Source organism: Medicago truncatula, chromosome 5, assembly GCF_003473485.1.
Source record: "Medicago truncatula cultivar Jemalong A17 chromosome 5, MtrunA17r5.0-ANR, whole genome shotgun sequence".
Lineage (NCBI taxonomy): Eukaryota > Viridiplantae > Streptophyta > Magnoliopsida > Fabales > Fabaceae > Medicago > Medicago truncatula.
Window position 1 is genome coordinate 35,706,015 of NC_053046.1, and position 18,564 is coordinate 35,724,578.

Here is an 18,564-nt window from a genome sequence, read left to right on the forward strand (position 1 = left end):
GAAATAGCATAGAATTAAAAATAAAACAAATTAACTACAGTTGATTAACAAAAAAAAAAGGTGCATAGAATGGATTACCTGGAGAGAAAAATCCAACGTGTTTCCACGGATTGAAACAGGCATATGGAGATGGGGATGATTTTGAGCAGCAGATTTGAATTGGAATTTTCTTCTCGCTCTCAATCTCATCATTCTTGAAGTGGTTTCAGGTGAGGTTGCCGGAAGTGGAGGCGATGAGGGTGAAGAAGAAGAAGAAGAAAAAATGAAATTTGTGTGGAGAGAAGGTGGAATTTTATGTGAACCGATGAATGTTGCCAAAGAGAAATAGAGAGCCATTATTCCCATATTTTTTGTCTTGATCAACCGCATCGCCTGATTTTGGGGAATTGATTAGTTAAAGGGTTTGTTATTTACAATGCAAACCATCAGAAAGATTTGATCAATGGCCAGGAATGTTTGGAGCCAAAATCATTTAGGATTAGGGTTGACACATTTTCTTAACATTGTTATTAGTATTAGAAATAAGTAAGATCAATAAAAAAATATTTTAAAAAATAGACCGCCTTTAGGCGGGACGGGGTGTGAGTTTGAGCCAGCCCCCGCCCCACCCCGTTTTTGGCGGGCTAATAGCGGGCTGGGCCAAAACGGGGTGGACTGACCTGTATTGCCATCCCTACACGTTGTGCTCATTAATCCTACGTGGCTTCTTCATTAAAGCTCCATCGTGTAATGACACAGTCCAAATTGTCCAAAATTTCTAAAACCAAAATCTAACGCTGCTCGAAACATGCCATAATATAGGTTATGTTGTGGCACATTATTTCCGGTAGCTGCAGCTTGCCAAATAGCACCCAAATTGTTCAAAAAGTATCTCATTACATGAACATATAGCCTATTAACATCTTTGGCTAAAATGAACCTATTTCAGCATCAATTCAATGCAAAAGACTCCCTAACTTGCTCAAAAAGGCATACAACAACTAAAATAAAGTAGTATGATCTAGTGTCATTATTTGTCGTCCATTTGGGTCTTACAAAACTTGATGAATTAATCTTCGCAGTTGCACATGTGAATGATACTCAATTTACACACAAAAAAAAGTTATTGATTATATTTGCACTAGATCGAAGTTGAACTGACAATCTGAACGAAACAAACACCTTAAAAGACGGAAAAGCAAAGCAATGTCGTACAAAGACGAAAAACAAAACAACGTCGCATTTAGACGTTCTTTAAAAAAATGTCACACTTAGACAACAAAATTATGAAAAGAAAAAAAAACTAAATATGTGTAAAATCACTTATTTAAATAAAGGGAAAGGAGAAAAAATGATTTAAAGGGGTGATTTATTGTAAAAAAAAAAAAAAGATCATAAATCATCCTGTTCGATGTGAGTTTTCAAGTAGCTATTGTAAAAATTTAATTAATATATCAGATCAATATACAATTATTTTACGGACACAAATTATAAAACAAAAATTGATCATAAATCATCATGTTCGATGTGAGTTTTCAAGTAACTATTGAAAACTCACATCGAAAAGAAATTATACTAATTAAACTCTTATTATACTTAGTTTATTTAAAAAGAAAAAAGACAATAATTTCATTAACAGTAATTAATTAATTTTTTTTATGACAATGAGCTAAAATGATTAAATAAATTATGTGTCATTAGACTATCCGAGTGATGATCATAATAGATTTTTTTTTTTTTTAATGAATCATAATCTGTGAAGTCTGGATACTCCAAAATGGAGATGTACCCACATCGGATACTGATATTTCACGGATACGCACCCACGAAGTATGAATTAATTATTTAAATTTTTAAAAAATATTCTAACGAATATTTATACGATACACCGCATACACACAAGGATACTTATAAGATACTTCAGAGATACGTATCGTAGAAAAAGATGAAGAGTAAAAAAGTGAGATAATATTGTAAACACTCAATAGAGATGTATATGATTTAAATTTAGATATGCATAACTAACATTGTTTTTCGATGAACCACTTAAAATTATACTTCTTATGGATGAAAGTAATGAAAGAGGTGATTAGTTAATCAACATGAGATAGAATTTGAGTTGAGTTATTTTAATTAATTTTTATTTTTTTCAAGTATTTTAAATATATACAAGTTTTAGTATAGAATTTTTGTTAATTAGATTAGTTATCGTAAATTTTGAAAAATCCATATATCGGCGGATCCGTATTCTATCATTTTTTTTTTCTTTCGAGTAAGTTTAAAGCTCACGCGGATTTCATAACAGTGGTGAAAGTGAAATAAAAAAACCATTGAATGAAAAAAAATTAGTGACATTTTTATCATAATTTGTCGCGTGTGTAAAAAAGAGGAACCTTGTTGTTGTAAAGATTTAGATTTGAAGTAGCATGATTTCAATGTCACATACCAGCTCCGATTTTTGACCTAACTCTCACGATCTCGGTAATCTTCCCTCTTCTTCTTCTTCTTCTTCATCTTCAACTATTTTCATTTTCATTTCCACATTTTTTATTATAAAGATTGAATTTTGATTTTCGTTTTATTCGTGTTAGTGTTGGAATTAACGGGTCAAGATAGTGTTTAGGACTCAGTTATGTTGAATTTTGAGTTTAATTTGAAATGGGCCATGTTCAGATTGATCATTGGATTTGTTGTTACTGTGTAATGATATTGATTTGATCAAAAAGCGGGTTTTTATTTTTTATTTTTTATTTTTTTTATTCTAGATCTTTTAGGGAATTTGTGGGTGAAGTTAAATTGAGGGTTTTTATTTGAGGTTTGGGTTTTGGTGGAGGAAATAGTGAGTTACAGTTGCTGGTTAGAGTAGCAGCTTGTTCTTTGTGAATTTTGAGTTAGTGTAATGACGCTTTGACAATTTGGAAAGTTGATGCAGCGTTGGTTTGATTTTGATAAGTTTATATGTGGTTTTAAGGCGATCGATGATAAAGTTGAATTCATTTTTGCTCTTATAATTTTGAACATCTTTGCCTTCATGTTAGTGTTGCCGATCGCAGATTGCGGAAAATAGCTGTCTACATCGATGCTATATGACAATACTTTATGCTAATTGTGTTTGCATAATAATAGCATTCTGTTAAAATTCCACTATGCTATGATGCTATAGCGCCACTATAGCTGCTATTTGACAACACTGCTTCATGTTTACGTGTTCTTGTACGAATGTATTATTCACCACTGTTTTTATGTATTATTCACCATATATACAGTGCCTTGATGAATTTCTCTGGAGTTTTAGTTGATTCTAAGCTGAGTTTCATATTTTAAACTTTGTTGAGATTAAAATTTTTGTGTGGCTTATGCTTTACTTTGACATGTGGATATCTATATTGTTCTATGTTAGTTGTCGGATTCAACATTGTTTATCCTTGGGCTATGTTTCATTTCTGAAAATTCTATTGGTAAACATCAAATAGGTTTGCTAGGCAAAATGGCACATGCGAAGTTGCAAATGCAAACTGATATCAATGCAATGGAAGAGGAAGCTGGGCAGTGTGGTGTTGGATACCTTAGCAGAACTAGTGTGGCATGCATGATCAATGCAGAAATTGGTGCTGTTTTGGCGGTCATGCGAAGAAATGTTAGATGGGGTGTTCATTATATGTCGGATGATGATCAATTGGAGCATTCCCTTGTTCAATCTTTAAAGGCATTAAGGAGGGAAATTTTTTCTTGGCAGAGTCAGTGGCATGTCATAAACCCCGTCTTGTATCTCCAGCCTTTTCTGGATGTGATTCAATCTGATGAAACTGGTGCACCAATTACTGGTGTTGCTCTGTCGTCTGTTTACAAGATTTTAACTTTGGATGTAATTGATCAAAACACTGTCAATGTTGGGGATTCCATGCACTTGGTAGTCGAGGCTGTTACAAGTTGCAGATTTGAGGTGACGGATCCAGGATCCGAAGAAGTGGTGTTGATGAAGATACTGCAAGTTCTTCTTGCATGTGTAAAAAGTAAAGCATCTGTGATGCTAAGTAACCAACATATATGCACCATAGTAAACACTTGTTTCCGTATAGTTCATCAGGCGGGAACCAAAAGTGAGTTATTGCAGAGGATAGCGCGCTACACTATGCATGAACTTGTCCGCACAATTTTCTCTCACCTCCAAGACATTGATGTCACAGAGCATGCTTTGGTAAATGGAAGCACCGCTTTAAAGGAAGAGGTATAAATATTGTGTTACCTTTGCCCTGTTTCTTGCAATCATCTTCTATTTTTTTGTGACCATTCCATCAATTGCTACTTTTTAGCGAGGAACATGATTATGAGGAATAATATGGACCTTATTGTGGGGTTACAATTCAAATTTATGCTAAATTTTTTGTTACGATGATGTTTTTATTCATTTATTGTTGGCTGACAAATCATAAATCATTGAAACTTACAATATTTTCTCTTCTTACATTATTATTAATCACTTCTTTCAATTTTCTAATTTCCATTATTTATTATCGGAGAAAACTCAGGTGCATTTCTTTAGGTGCTTTTTATGCTTTTCTTAACTACTCATGATTTCTTCAAACCCATAATTTTCTCAAAGTTTGTTTTAACCATAATTTTCTTCAAACTTAAGTGTGTTTTGAGAAAAGAAGGAAAAGCTCCTAAGATAAAGGCACTTTTGTCCTTTATTATTCCCCTACAAATATGGTGATATTTTTGGATTTAAGTATATCATACAATGTTTGATCAGCTTATTAAAACCTAGCTTCTGACTAAGTTTGTAGTCTGGCCTAAAATGAACTAAGACCTGCCTTACTGATTTCCCCTCAAATGTAGGAATGAGTCTAATGATTGAGTTAGTATTGTTTTAGATCAAGACCTTGAAATGTTTTAGGTAGATTCTCTAGATTATACCAGGAAAGAAGGAAATATTTTGGGAGTAATATTATTTAGACATGCTTACTGAACACATCCAAGAGACGGTGTCACAATGCCTTCTTTCTTCAGATAATATAGTTTTAGTTAGAAATCAAGAGAAAAAGTAAATAGGAAGTTAAAGATATGGGGACAAGCCTGTGAAAACACGATTTCAGGTAAATCAGTATGTCAAATGCAAGTTTAGCAAGAGACTAACATCTAGCTTAGAGGAAAAAAATTGTGGAACCATCATGCACAATGATGGGGAGATAGAGGGAGATATCAAACCATAGGATATAGGCAAGGATGGCTAAAATACAAGAATGCTTTAGGAGTGATTTGTGATTGAAAAATACCACTCAAGCTCAGAGAGATATTATATCTATATCACACATTTGTAAAACCTGCATTGTTATACGACGAGACTAGATGTTGGGTTGTAAAGAGTCACTAGAAAGTAAACTCAGTGACGCAGAAATAGAATGGTATGATGGATTAGTGCTGCGCTAGACAGTAGAAATAGAAATGCAATCATCAGAGAGAAAACTGTGGTAGCTTCCATCGTAAAAGAGATGGTAGACTGTTGTCTTGGGTGATTTAGACAAGTTTGGAGTTAGGTTATCAAGAGTTCGCTATAATGGTTGAAGACTTCAGTAGAGTGGTTTAGAGGTGTGCTATAGGGTAATATAAGGGGTTGAAAGAAAATACCATGAGCAGCCTTTGTTGTTTTTGAAGCTGCCATGTGACCCTAGCCTCCTCTCCACCAGCCCCAACCTTTTTATTTTCTACCTCTTTTTTGGGCAAAAGACCACCATCCAAAGTTCAATTAGCTGTGCTTTTCTGCTCTTTAAGTAGAATATTTATTTGAATTTTTAATGTTTAGTTACTTTAATTTAAGCCTTAGAGCTTAAACTTGTTGAATTCCTTAACTTATGTTGGTATTTACTTCTATGTTTTCCTTAATACCTGTGAGTTTCTTTATTAATTACTTATGAATATTTCATGAAACACAAGTAATTCTTTTAATTCTTCAGCATTTATGTGTATAATTCTTCAGTATTAAAAATTTATTAAGACTTAAAAAATACCTAATAGATGTCAGCTCGCTATGCGCTATCCTGCTTTAGTGTTTTTGGGGTCGGCCACCATTAGAGTTGATAACCACAGTGTGTAGAAGACTGGTAGAGAGATTGGTTAGGAGGGTTGATTAGATGAAGTATAATCCGATAGTTAGCAGTGTTGTCAAATATTGGCTTTCCGCCATGGCCAATTTTGTTAAGGATAGTGGCGCCATTTGTCGGCCGGTATATCGGATTTCTGGCTCTCTGCCATGGTCCGCCATCTTCCATTGACCAGTGGTGGAGCCAAGAATTTTTTTATGAGGGGGCCATAATTTTAAAATATATATTTAATATGTCACTATAATTTTAATCTACAGCTACATGTCAAGTGGTTTGGATGTTTGTATTTTGCAACCCAAACCATGGTTCAATACTTGCAATTTACAGCATTTTCATGGCATTTTTTGTATAAAAATACAAAAAATACTGCTGATAGGCTAAAAATGACCAAACTGGAGGATCGGACACACGACCTAAAGCTTATATGTGAGTTGCATGACCACTGCGCCGGACTACATATGATGGATATGTTATGTAAACGTTAGTATATATAATATAACAATTAGATAAAATGTGTTTATATATCTACTAAAAATGAAATTTTTGAGACTTTGGGGAGGCCCTGGCCCTCCCTAGTCCCCCTGGCCCCGCCTCTGCTATTGACAACACTGATAGTGGCAAAAGGAGACTGAGAAAAACCCTTAGAAAAGACTTAGTTAATTATCTATTTTTGGACATTCTACTACTTGATTGGCTATTATGACATCATTTTTAATGTAGCAACCCTTAATATGCAGCATTTTTACCCCTGTTAAACTTGGGCATAATAATAAACCTAAATGAGGAAATTTCTACAACTTCCCGTAGTCCGCATAAGTCAGGCAGATTTTGAGTAAACTAACAAGGGGGACCATTGTGAAAGATTTAACGATGAGTAGGGCTTAACTTAATTGATATTTTCATTCTTGCAAAAAATCGGAAAAGCAATTTCTTTTGAAGAAAAGAAGGGGTTAATACCTCCTCACCTATAAGGCAGTGCCACCCCTGCATGTTGTATGCTATAGGACTTCAACTGTATCACAATTACCCTAAAATTTCCTAAAGTACTCAATAGAATCCCTAAATTTAAAATCTATGAAAATTTCATGAAAATGATAAGAGACCTAGAAATGTTATGTTGACAATTATTTGGTTCTCCAACACCGTATATATACTGTATAAGTACTGTTTCATTTTTTAATTAGTTGTTTCTCTCTCTCTCTCTCATAGTCCCACTCACATCAATGTTATAAACTGTTTATTTTTATACGGTTTGTCAAATAGTTGTTGATTTTTAGATGTTCAAATAACAATACTCTAAATATAACTGTCCATGTCTTTTCCTGCACCACGTTCTTGTTGGCTGTTGCACCTCCATATATGGGGAAAAACATTAAAGAGAGTAATTGTTAGAGTTCGTGTATGTAAGTAAGAGGTTTCTTAATGTATGCAAATACTGATATTTTTATGGTCAATGCTGCAAATTTTCAAAGGGATGCTTTTAATTGTCATATAAATCAAACTGATCTACTGATGCAAAATTTGACAGCGAGAACATGTATGAACATGTGTATCTAATAACTGATAGCTTTTTATTTTTTTGACAGATTGATGGGCAAAACATTGAGCATAATTCTATGCACAATCAATTGGAAAATGGTAGTTTGATTTCAGCAAGTGATAGTCAATCTGTATCCACAGACATTGCTTCCAATACTGTTAGTGATGTAGCAGCAGTTATAGTGGATGCAAACACAGCTACGAGCAGTGGCAAGGAGACTGATCTTAATAAACAGCTCATGAATGAACCGCATGGGATTCCCTGCATGCTGGAAATATTTCGCTTCTTATGTTCACTGTTGAATGTTGGTGAGCATATGGGAATGAGTCCTCGATCTAACACAATAGCATTTGATGAAGACGTTCCCCTTTTTGCTTTAACGTTGATTAATTCAGCCATAGAGTTGGGAGGTTCTTCCTTTCACCTACACCCTAGATTGTTGAGCTTAATTCAGGATGAATTATTCTGCAATCTTATGCAATTTGGTTTGTCAATGAGTCCCCTTGTACTTTCTATGGTAAGTAGCATTGTTTTAAATTTGTATCACCATCTTCGTACAGAAATCAAGTTCCAGCTAGAAGCATTTTTTTCTTGTGTAATTTTGAGACTTGCACAAAGCAAATACGGGGCTTCATATCAACAGCAGGAAGTAGCCATGGAGGCACTTGTTGACTTCTGCAGGCAAAAAGCATTCGTGGTGGAGATGTATGCTAACTTTGACTGTGACATAACTTGCAGTAATATCTTTGAAGATATTGCTAATTTGTTATCCAAGAGTGCATTTCCTGTGAACAGTCCATTATCTTCCATGAATATTCTTGCTTTGGATGGTCTTATTGCTGTCATACAAGGAATGGCTGAAAGGATAGGTAACGGATCTTTGAGTTCAGAACATTCTGTTGTGAATCTTGAAGAGTATACTCCATTTTGGCTTGAAAAGTGTGAAAATTTCAATGATCCAAATGATTGGGTTCCTTTTGTTGGTCGAAGAAAGCACTTCAAGAAAAGATTGATGATTGGCGCCGATCATTTTAATCGTGATACTAAGAAAGGTCTTCAGTTTCTTCAAGGAACACATCTTTTGCCTGACAAGCTTGATCCCCAAAGTGTTGCCTTCTTTTTCAAATACACTACTGGGTTGGATAAGAATCTTATTGGGGATTACCTTGGAAACCATGATGAGTTCTGTGTTCAGGTTCTTCAGGAATTTGCTAGGACATTTGATTTTAATGACATGGCATTAGATACAGCCCTGCGAATATTTTTGGAGACTTTCAGATTGCCTGGAGAATCACAGAAGATCCAGAGGGTGCTTGAAGCATTTTCTGAGAGATATTATGAGCAGTCACCGCATATCCTAGCTAACAAGGATGCTGCTCTTTTGTTATCATATTCAATTATAATGCTTAATACAGACCAGCACAATTCACAGGTCAAAAAGAAGATGACAGAAGAAGATTTTGTCCGAAACAATAGGCGAATAAATGGTGGCAATGATCTACCTCGGGAAGTCCTGTCCGAACTATATCATTCAATTTGTAAAAATGAGATCCGTACAACTCCTGAGCAAGGTTCTGCTTTTCCCGAAATGACCCCGAGTCGTTGGATTTATCTCATACACAAGTCAAAAAACACAGCTCCCTTCATTGTTTCTGATTGCAGAGCACACCTTGATTATGATATGTTCTCCATTATGTCTGGTCCAACAGTTGCAGCCATTTCTGTGGTATTTGATAATGCTGAAACTGAAGAGGTGTACCAAACATGCATGGACGGATTCTTAGCTGTTGCAAAGGTATCAGCTTATTATCATCTTGAAAGTATACTAGATGATTTGGTTGTGTCACTTTGCAAGTTTGTTACTATTTTGGATCCGTTATCTCCCGAGGAGTCAATCTTAGCCTTTGGAGAGGACACAAAAGCAAGAATGGCAACTGAGACTGTTTTCACTATTGCCAATAGGTATGGTGATTACATTCGTACAGGGTGGAGGAATATTCTTGATTGCATCTTAAAATTTCACAAGTTAGGTCTTCTTCCTGCTCAAATGGCCAATGATGCGGCCGAAGAGTCAGAGCCTTCCACAGAAACTGGGAATGGGAAGCGTTATGCTAACTCTTTATCTTCATCTCAGCTTTTATCTGTTAATACTCCAAAGAGATCGTCGGGATTTATCAGCAGGTTTAGTCAACTCTTATACCTTGGTGCTGAAGAGACAAGATCAGAACCATCAGAAGAACAACTTGCTGCTCAGCAGTGTTCCCTTCAGACAATTCAGAAGTGTCACATTGAGAGCATATTTACTGAGAGTAAATTTTTGCAAGCTGAATCTCTATTGCACCTTGTTAAAGCACTCAAAAGCGCAGGAGTGAGACCTAAGAAAGGGAATGGCACATCTGAGGATGAAGATACTTCAGTCTTCTGCCTGGAGTTACTTGTAGCAATCACTCTGAATAATCGAGATAGAATTGAACTTCTTTGGCAGGATGTTTATGAGCATATTTCCAATATTGTGCAGTCCACTGTGATGCCTTGTACACAGGTAGAGAAGGCTGTTTTTGGACTCTTGAGGATTTGCCATCGCTTACTTCCCTACAAAGAGAACATGACCGATGAACTTTTGAGGTCCCTGCAACTTGTCCTGAAGCTTGATGCCCGTGTTGCTGATACATACTATGAGCAGATTACACAGGAAGTTAGTAACCTTGTGAAAGCAAATGCTTCTCATATCAGATCTCAGTTAGGATGGCGGACGATAACATCACTGCTTTCTATTACTGCTAGACACTTGGAATCATCTGAGGCTGGATTTGATGCATTGTTTTTCATTATGTCAGATGGAGCCCACATACTTCCATCTAATTTTGCTCTCTGTGTAGATGCTGCAAAGCAATTTGCCGAATCTCGTGTTGGACAGGTTGAGCGGTCTGTAGTGGCACTTGATCTAATGGCAGGGTCTATCAATTGTTTTGAGAAGTGGGCAAACGATGCTAAGCAAGCAACGACAGAAGAAATGGCAAAGATGTTGCAGAATATTGAGGACATGTGGTTGAGGCTCGTACAGGGACTAAAAAAACTATGTATGGACCAGAGAGAAGAGGTTCGAAACCACGCGTTGTTATCATTGCAGAATTGCTTAACAGCATCAGTTGGAATTCATCTCCCACATGACTTGTGGTTACAATGTTTTGACCAAGTAATCTTCACCGTGCTGGATGACCTGCTTGAAAGTTCTCAGACGCACTCTCCAAAGGACTACCGGAACATGGAAGGAACACTTATTCTTGCCTTGAAGCTCCTGTCTAAAGTTTTCCTCTTGTTACTCCAAGACCTATCACAATCTACAGACTTCAGCAAATTGTGGTTGAATGTTTTGAATCGTTTTGAAATATTTATGAAGGTCAAAATTAGGGGAAGGAGAAGCGAGAAGTTTCAAGAGCTTGTCCCTGAGCTTATGAAGAACACTTTGCTTGTTATGAAAGCAAGCCATGTACTAGAGCAAAGCAGTAGTAGTGGTGATGAAAAAAGTTTATGGGAACTGACGTGGGTACATATAAATAATATTGCCCCATCATTACAATCCGAGGTGTTCCCCGAGCAAGAGGCTAAGCAATTGGAGCAGGAAAAGGCTGAACAAGTTGGAGATAGAGGGCCGGCTGAAAATGTTTCTGCACCTTCTAGGGCTGGAAATGAGTTGAGTTGAATTGAACTCATCTGAGCTTGACTCGACTCGATAAGAATTGGCTAGGGTAGAGCAGTGGGTGGGCTCGGCCGGGCTTGGGCCTGAACTTGCCAAGATGGATGTAACCGTTCACCATATTGCAAGGCCCGATTCCGACCACAATCACACATGGTTTAGACGAGTCTCGGTTTCGACGGTTTACAGTTTGCATGGGTGGGTTGGATCAGTTGTGGGCCTTCTTCAAATGGGCCTGTTTGTTTTTTATTTTTAAAATTTGTCCATATTTTTGAAGTCATTTTTTAAGCCTAGCTGATAAAAAAAACAATTTAAAGATACATTGTAGTTACTAGTCTTGAAATGATCCAATGATATAAATTTAAATACACATCTTTCTCGAAAAAAATGGAAATAAAACATGGCATTTTAAGAAAATACTACTAGTCATTATAAGAGCAACATCCATTGGTTTTGGCAGTGCACTTGTGCAGTAGATATTTAAGTCTTAGCATCAACATACAATTCTAGCAATACAATCCATATGCTACTATCAGAGCAACACCAAGTGTCCTTAATAGATAATAAGCTGAACCTAATAATATTTGTTTTGTCCCTGCTTGATTTGGACCACATTCACACAAGTTTAGTAGTCATACCAAATCTAATCCGCCATTGAAATATATTACATTCCAAATAAGAAAAGTTTAGGGAAATCAAAACATGGCATTAACATTTTCCCATGGTTCTTTACTGCTAGTGCCAACATTGTTCCAACAATTCCTGCAAAAAATGAGATATCAATAAATTAAGTTAAGAAATAAACCATCAGTGCACACTTGTATGATACTGGCATTAAATTGTTATGTCATCCTTAACATATGTAGCTTAGTATAACAATCAAACATATATTACATCAGTTAATCACCTCATTTGAAACTTGTATCCAAACCCTGAAGAAACAGGTGCATATCTCCAACTCCAACATCAGCCTGTTAAAATCAAAGAAGAAAATGTTCCATTACTCATGAATCTTAAACAAGTAGAATCTAGTATTTCAAGGAATAGAGAATTAAATTTCAATCAACAAAACTACATTACCTCAAAGCGAAGTTCTAATTTCTATATCTCAATTATCATAAAGAACAATTCGTTTTGTATATATTCTATTGAAAAATCCCAAACATATAAAATCAATTTCAAATCTTTAAAAACACTTTGTGCTCTCCCCAAAAGTGAATCAAAACCTATACTAACTTCACTTCTCATCACATTCATTTTGTATATATCTTAAAAACATAAATTACTACTATAAGCTCAAAGTAGAAAACAATTAAATAAGACTTTCTGCATAACAGATTAGTTGCTGTAATGGTACAGAGTTATAAATGAGCTATATACTTCATGCACATGCACACAGTACATATATACTGCATTTACCAAAGGAAAAAACTAGTGTCATATTAACATAAGTCAACACTATTACCATATATATAAGGTTGATGGAACCTTCAAAAATTTATTTAGTTTTGCAGTATTTCTCAATTCTTGCTATCATAACCGTTATTTTCTTCATCCGTGTGAATAAAATCTGATACAAGACAGTTTCTTAAAAGAGACCCCACTAGACCTTTTGTATCTCACCAAGAAAAAGAAGAAAAAAAACTAAAAACAAATAGTAGCTTCTTCACTAAACAAAAGCCAAATAAATAGACACAACTTATAAACATAACTTTATATCTGGTCATTATCTATGATCACTCATAGATTCCTAAGCTGCAAAAATATTCCTAAATATGTTAGGTATAGTAGTGTCAATATAGTCTCTAAATATATTGAAATTATAAAAATATCCCCTTGTTCTGACTTTTCTTGAAAATTTTATGAACTAAATGGACTAACAAAAGACACGTTCGAGGATAAAAATAACTAATGAAAGACATAATCGATGATCAAACTAAAAACGAAAGACGCATTTATGTATGTACGTTTTTATAATTTAACACATTCAGAGACTATTGCGACATCACCTCACATCTTTAAGGACTAAAAATAAAACTACTGTTTACTCAAGTATATATACATGGACAAGGTCACCCCCTTAAATCATTTATATTCCCTTCACTCTCTCTTGCTTCACTTCATTGCTTCTTATTTCCACATAGTCCTATAGCTATTTTCTCTCAATTAATTAATACTCTCTCAACTATAGTAAATTTAACTTTTACTGGCATGGAGGGATCTTACTCTGATCAGTACTGGTTTTGGACGAAGAGAAGGCAAGTTCAAGCACCAATTGAATCATGGGAAGAAAAGGCTTTTGCAGAAGATGCAGCTAGGAATATACTGAATGGTAGCATGTGGCCACCAAGATTTTATTCATGTAACTTTTGTAAAAGAGAGTTTAGGTCTGCTCAAGCTCTTGGTGGTCACATGAATATTCATAGGAGAGATAGAGCTAGGCTCAAACAAAATCTTAGCCCTCAGAAGAACAATGATTTGATTAACTCATCACTAGGTAATCATTATTTTTCTGCAAAAATGTCATCAAAAATAGATTGTAATTATCATCAACTTAAACCTTGTTCTAGAAGAAGGTCCCTCTCACCTTCTAGAATTGTCTCAACTATTGTCAATGCTAGAGAAGACAATTTTTTAGATTGTAATGATTGTGTTGAAACAAGTTTGTCTTTAGGAATGTTTGGACAAAAATCATCAACTGTACTTCCTTGTGAGGAAAAAGGTATCAATTGTAAGAGATTGAAGACTAATAACATTTCTTCATTGCCTTCTGTTTTCCTCAAGACATGTTCAAATGATCATCATAGGTTCCTGGCTTTTCAACAACCTTCAGAAATTGTACTTGGACTCGATCATGGAATGGAAGATTTAGATCTTGAACTCAGGTTGGGGAAACAACAGAAAATTATTAAGTAGTTTATTGTATTTGGGCACAACTTATGATTTCTGAAGTTGTATTAATTAATGGAGTTGCTTCAATGCTTCTCCTAGCTCCTTCTTTTTTTTTTTTTTTTTTCTTGGGTAATTTTTAACTAGGTTTTTAGATAAATGGCAAGAGAAACCTTTTCTTTGCCTAAGCAAACATTGACTATAATGAGTATCTTCAAATGTTTGGATATTAATTTTATTTCTCTTTCAAGTTAATTGCAACCTTTGTTTTTTCTTCAACATGTTATGGAATTGTGTTATCTCATTTTTTCTGTTTGAGATATTAATTACTATATATATAGCAAGGTTAACTGCATGTGGTTCAATGACTCAAAAATGACAATGGAAAATACAATTTACACTCAAAATTAATATTTTTTTTACAAGCTAAGTACATTTTGTTGAAAGGATTGACTAATATAATGCACAAGTTGTTCTGAAGAGATTATAAGAAACAATGAAATTGGAGTTTTCCTGCAGAATATATATATTATATATAATCAGCCGCCTATAACAACCAAAAACATATCCAAAAATTGAAAAATTAAAATAAAGAGTGCAAGTAGAAGCCAAACATAAAAATTAAAGCAACACTACAAGACTCAAAATTACTTGTTAAAGAGCTAGGGTTTCTTTGAAGGGTGAGGCAAAGAAAGATGAACAAGAGGAATAGCTCTAGAATAAACTAAACTTGGATTTTTCTTTTCTTGAAAAAAATAAATAATATGCAAGTGGAAATTTGTTATTATTATACTATTTATCTTTATTTCATATAGAAATATGATGCATCCAGTAAACTGAAAGTTTAGATAGGAAGCAGAGAGAGAGAGGGAATGTAAAGTTTAAACTGGAAGGTATATTGAAGTGGTGAAAGAGACTGACGACAGTGTAAACTGACAACATGAAATCACTTCAGCTACATACATTCCAGCTAACTAACAGTAGAAGTCCCCACATGTATAACCTGGATAAATAATCAATAACCTCCTTCTTCCTTGATTATCACTAATAAGTTAGCTAGCTAGGGAGATATTTTTGTATAAATATATTAACTATCTATTATAGTTCAAAGTTACTAAAATATTGACAATGGTTGTTAGTAAATAATATATTCGGGTTTGTCTAACGTAGGCGCACGTAACATGAACCTCTAAAAAATGGTTTAAGACAGAGTGTGATCTCACCGTTAAAATTCACTATTGTATTAGGTCTTTAATTTATACGCATATTGAATCGTTAGGGTTTTTTGATTCTCTTCTGCATGCTAGAATATATTGACGAATTAACCGTTAAAACTCACTTGCACTTTTTTAAGTTGTTTGGATCCAACAAGAATAATGATGAGAGATCACCGACATAATTCATTCCCTTATGTTGAATTATAACATTGGAGAATGTAAATTCATAGTTGATGATGAATTGTGAATCAATATCTACATCGACTCTTGAACAACTCCAAATTGTGCACGGTGCAACATGAACATGTCAAACCTACTTATTAGTTTCACATCACCTACGTTGTCTTTAATAACATCACCTCATTTATGTCACGTAGATAACTCGGTTGGTGAACTAAGACACGTTAAGATCTATAATTCAAATTTTGAAACTAATGTAACAACTAACTTGACAACAATTTACTGTTAAAAAGAAAATAACTCATCTCATTTTATCCTAATAAATTGTAAACCCTAGAGTTATCTTCCACATGACATAATTCATCCTAACACATCCAAAAACCCAACTAATCACACATTGGATTGAATATTACTTATATAAAAATAGAGAGGAATTAATATAGTTTGACAAATAGAGAGAAAGGACAAAAGAACATCACATCATTTAGCCTATAGTAAATTAAACGCGTCCTTTGTTTTTAGTCTTGGAATGGATATATATACATATACATATTCATGACATTTTATAGATGTAGCTGTTACACATAAAAGCTGGAATGAAGCCTCCCAAAAAGACCAACCACCTAGGAACCTAAAAATGTCCAAAATTTTGCTTATGTTTGGAATCCCAAGATTGTTATTGTTATAGTAAAGCAAAATAAAAACAGTGATAGCCACCTTATTATACATAATATTATGACATCGACCGTTCCTCCATAATAAACGGCGACGTCACACCCTCTGATTTTTCAATGTATATTAATTTGATGAAATATCACATTTGACTTGTTTTATGTTGTTTACAATGTTAGATAGATTACTAGTAGTAGATAGATGCATTGGTGTATACGAGGGGAATTCAGGTACCCTTTCACAATATTTATTTTGTCCTATTTTTGGGATGTACTTTTATTTATTCACTTGCTTCTACCTGTGTTCACATGGTAACAGGAAATTAATTGGTATAGAGAATATTGTGGGAGGAGGATGGATCACTCAGTACTTTGGTTGTGAGGAAGCATCTAACTTTATGCATCTGATTAAATGTTGGATATCAAAGTGGCAAAGTGAGTTATACTATTACACATAAATAAATTATTAAATGAATAAATGATAGTATAACTATTAGAAAAAGTTGAAATAACTACGAAAATTTAGAAATAGAAAAATTGCAAATTGTCTTTGATTTTTTTTTGCTAATATTACATATCCCAAATTTTTTGGATATCATAAGTTTATATGCATGTTTAATATTACGGTAAATTTTGACGATGAGATATAATAATTTTGCAGAAACTATACTTTTAAACTTTTACAAAATTACGATAACTCACTGTAATTTTAATAAATCGGCTATAATATCAAACATACATTAAAAAAAAAAGAAGTATACAAGTGAAACCTAATGAATTATATAATATTTGGTGAGATCACCAACATAAGTCACTCATATTGAAACTTAGTAGTATGAGAGAATCCAAATCTGGTGGATATTTAGATTTATGGTTAGAGTTTAATGCAGTTGAGATAATGAGAGGAGTTCATCAGAAACTAGAGGTTGATCTGACAAATAGAAGGTACCTAGCACGTGTGTGACTATGCATTATGGCAATGAAAACAACTAAACAGACATTTCATCCTATAATTAATCTACTCATTGGTTATGAAAGTAACTTTGACATATGACACTTCACAAGCTTATTCTCCTTCACTCTTTCCTAGATAGAAACCCCAATACTCAAATAAGCATGTTATACAACGTTCCAAACAGAGTAATTTTGGAACTCTTTAATATTTTTACCATTATTTTTTATACCAGGGCAGAGGCACTGATCATCTACAACCTGACATACACGTGATGCCATTTTGTACAATACTAATAAATCACACACTTAACAAAATTGTTATATATCTCACTACAAGTGATTGATGTTTGTTTTAGTTTGACATGCAAGTTAGTTAGTTATTGTTTGATTTAGTTTGAATTCATAAATATTGGATTATTTTTGTTAAAGGAACAAGGTTTATATATAACTTTTATATACTTCAAATAATTCCAATTTTTATTAGAGGAGGTTTTGAGCTAATTTTTTTTTTTTGTCCGGATCCGGAATTTACTCTCTCTTATTCCCTCTTCATTAGTTTTTGGAAGGGTTGATTATGTTTTAGGTCCCTATAAATAGGCGTGTTTCCAACATTAATTTCTACTTAAATTTTATTAAATTTTTGGTCCCTTATGTTTTTTTTTTCTTTTTCCGTTAGCAAAATAGGTCCTCGCTGTTAATTGTTGCTGATTGAGCAAACGGAAGCACACGTGGATGTCACATCTGACTTTTTTCTGTTGGTTAAATATGTTTTTAGTCCTTATAAAATTGAGCCATTTTAAGTTTAGTCCTTACTTAATTTTAATAGTTGTTTTAGTCCTTACAAAAATACTATGCATTCAATATTAGTCTCTGCTCAATTCAAATTTGTTTAATTTATTCTTATACTCTTAAGTTGTTTAACAATTTTTTGTAGACGTGTTAAGAACATTACTAAATGTTCCGCCGCAAAATTTGATTTATATGTCCATATTTTATTACTTTTATCTTTAACTTTTATTGTTTTTAAAAATTCATATTTAATTTGTTTCATGTTAAAAAAATTCTAAATTTTATTAATTGAACCTTTCATAGTGTTCTAAACTTGTCTCAAAAAATTCGTTCAAAAATTTAAGAATTTAAGGATAATTAAACAAACTTTGTTTTAGTAGGGACTAAAATTAGAAGTTTTTTTTTTTTTTTTAACATACTGAGTTTAAACATAAATTAAACAAATTTAAATTGAGCAAGGACTATAATACTGAGTGCATAGTATTTTTGTAAGGACTAAAACAACTATTAAAATTAAGTAAGCAGTAAACTTAAAATGCCTCAATTA

At 33.9% G+C, this 18,564-nt stretch overlaps 2 protein-coding genes across 2 annotated transcripts; both read left to right on the forward strand.

Moving 5' to 3' along the window:
• The first annotated feature begins 2,243 nt into the window (after nucleotides 1–2,243).
• On the forward strand, nucleotides 2,244–11,687 carry LOC11438427 (ARF guanine-nucleotide exchange factor GNOM). The gene is made up of 3 exons (XM_003616417.4): nucleotides 2,244–2,460; nucleotides 3,453–4,207; nucleotides 7,667–11,687. The coding sequence occupies exons 2-3, from the start codon at nucleotides 3,467–3,469 to the stop codon at nucleotides 11,321–11,323; spliced, it is 4,398 nt and encodes a 1,465-aa protein (XP_003616465.1). The 5' UTR covers nucleotides 2,244–2,460; nucleotides 3,453–3,466; the 3' UTR covers nucleotides 11,324–11,687.
• Nucleotides 11,688–13,528: 1,841 nt separating this feature from the next.
• LOC11439397 (probable transcriptional regulator RABBIT EARS) lies at nucleotides 13,529–14,233 on the forward strand. The gene has a single exon (XM_003616418.3). It carries the CDS (start codon nucleotides 13,529–13,531, stop codon nucleotides 14,231–14,233), a length of 705 nt encoding a protein of 234 aa, XP_003616466.2.
• The last annotated feature ends 4,331 nt before the right edge of the window (nucleotides 14,234–18,564 follow it).

What these genes read in the sequence shown, in the direction of transcription:
- LOC11438427 (XM_003616417.4), top strand. Translation starts at nt 3,467, where the DNA reads ATGGCACATGCGAAGTTGCAAATGCAAACTGATATCAATGCAATGGAA. An exon ending in GCACCGCTTTAAAGGAAGAG is followed by an intron (nt 4,208 to 7,666) that starts GTATAAATATTG and finishes TTTTTTTGACAG; the next exon opens with ATTGATGGGCAAAACATTGA.
- LOC11439397 (XM_003616418.3), top strand. Translation starts at nt 13,529, where the DNA reads ATGGAGGGATCTTACTCTGATCAGTACTGGTTTTGGACGAAGAGAAGG.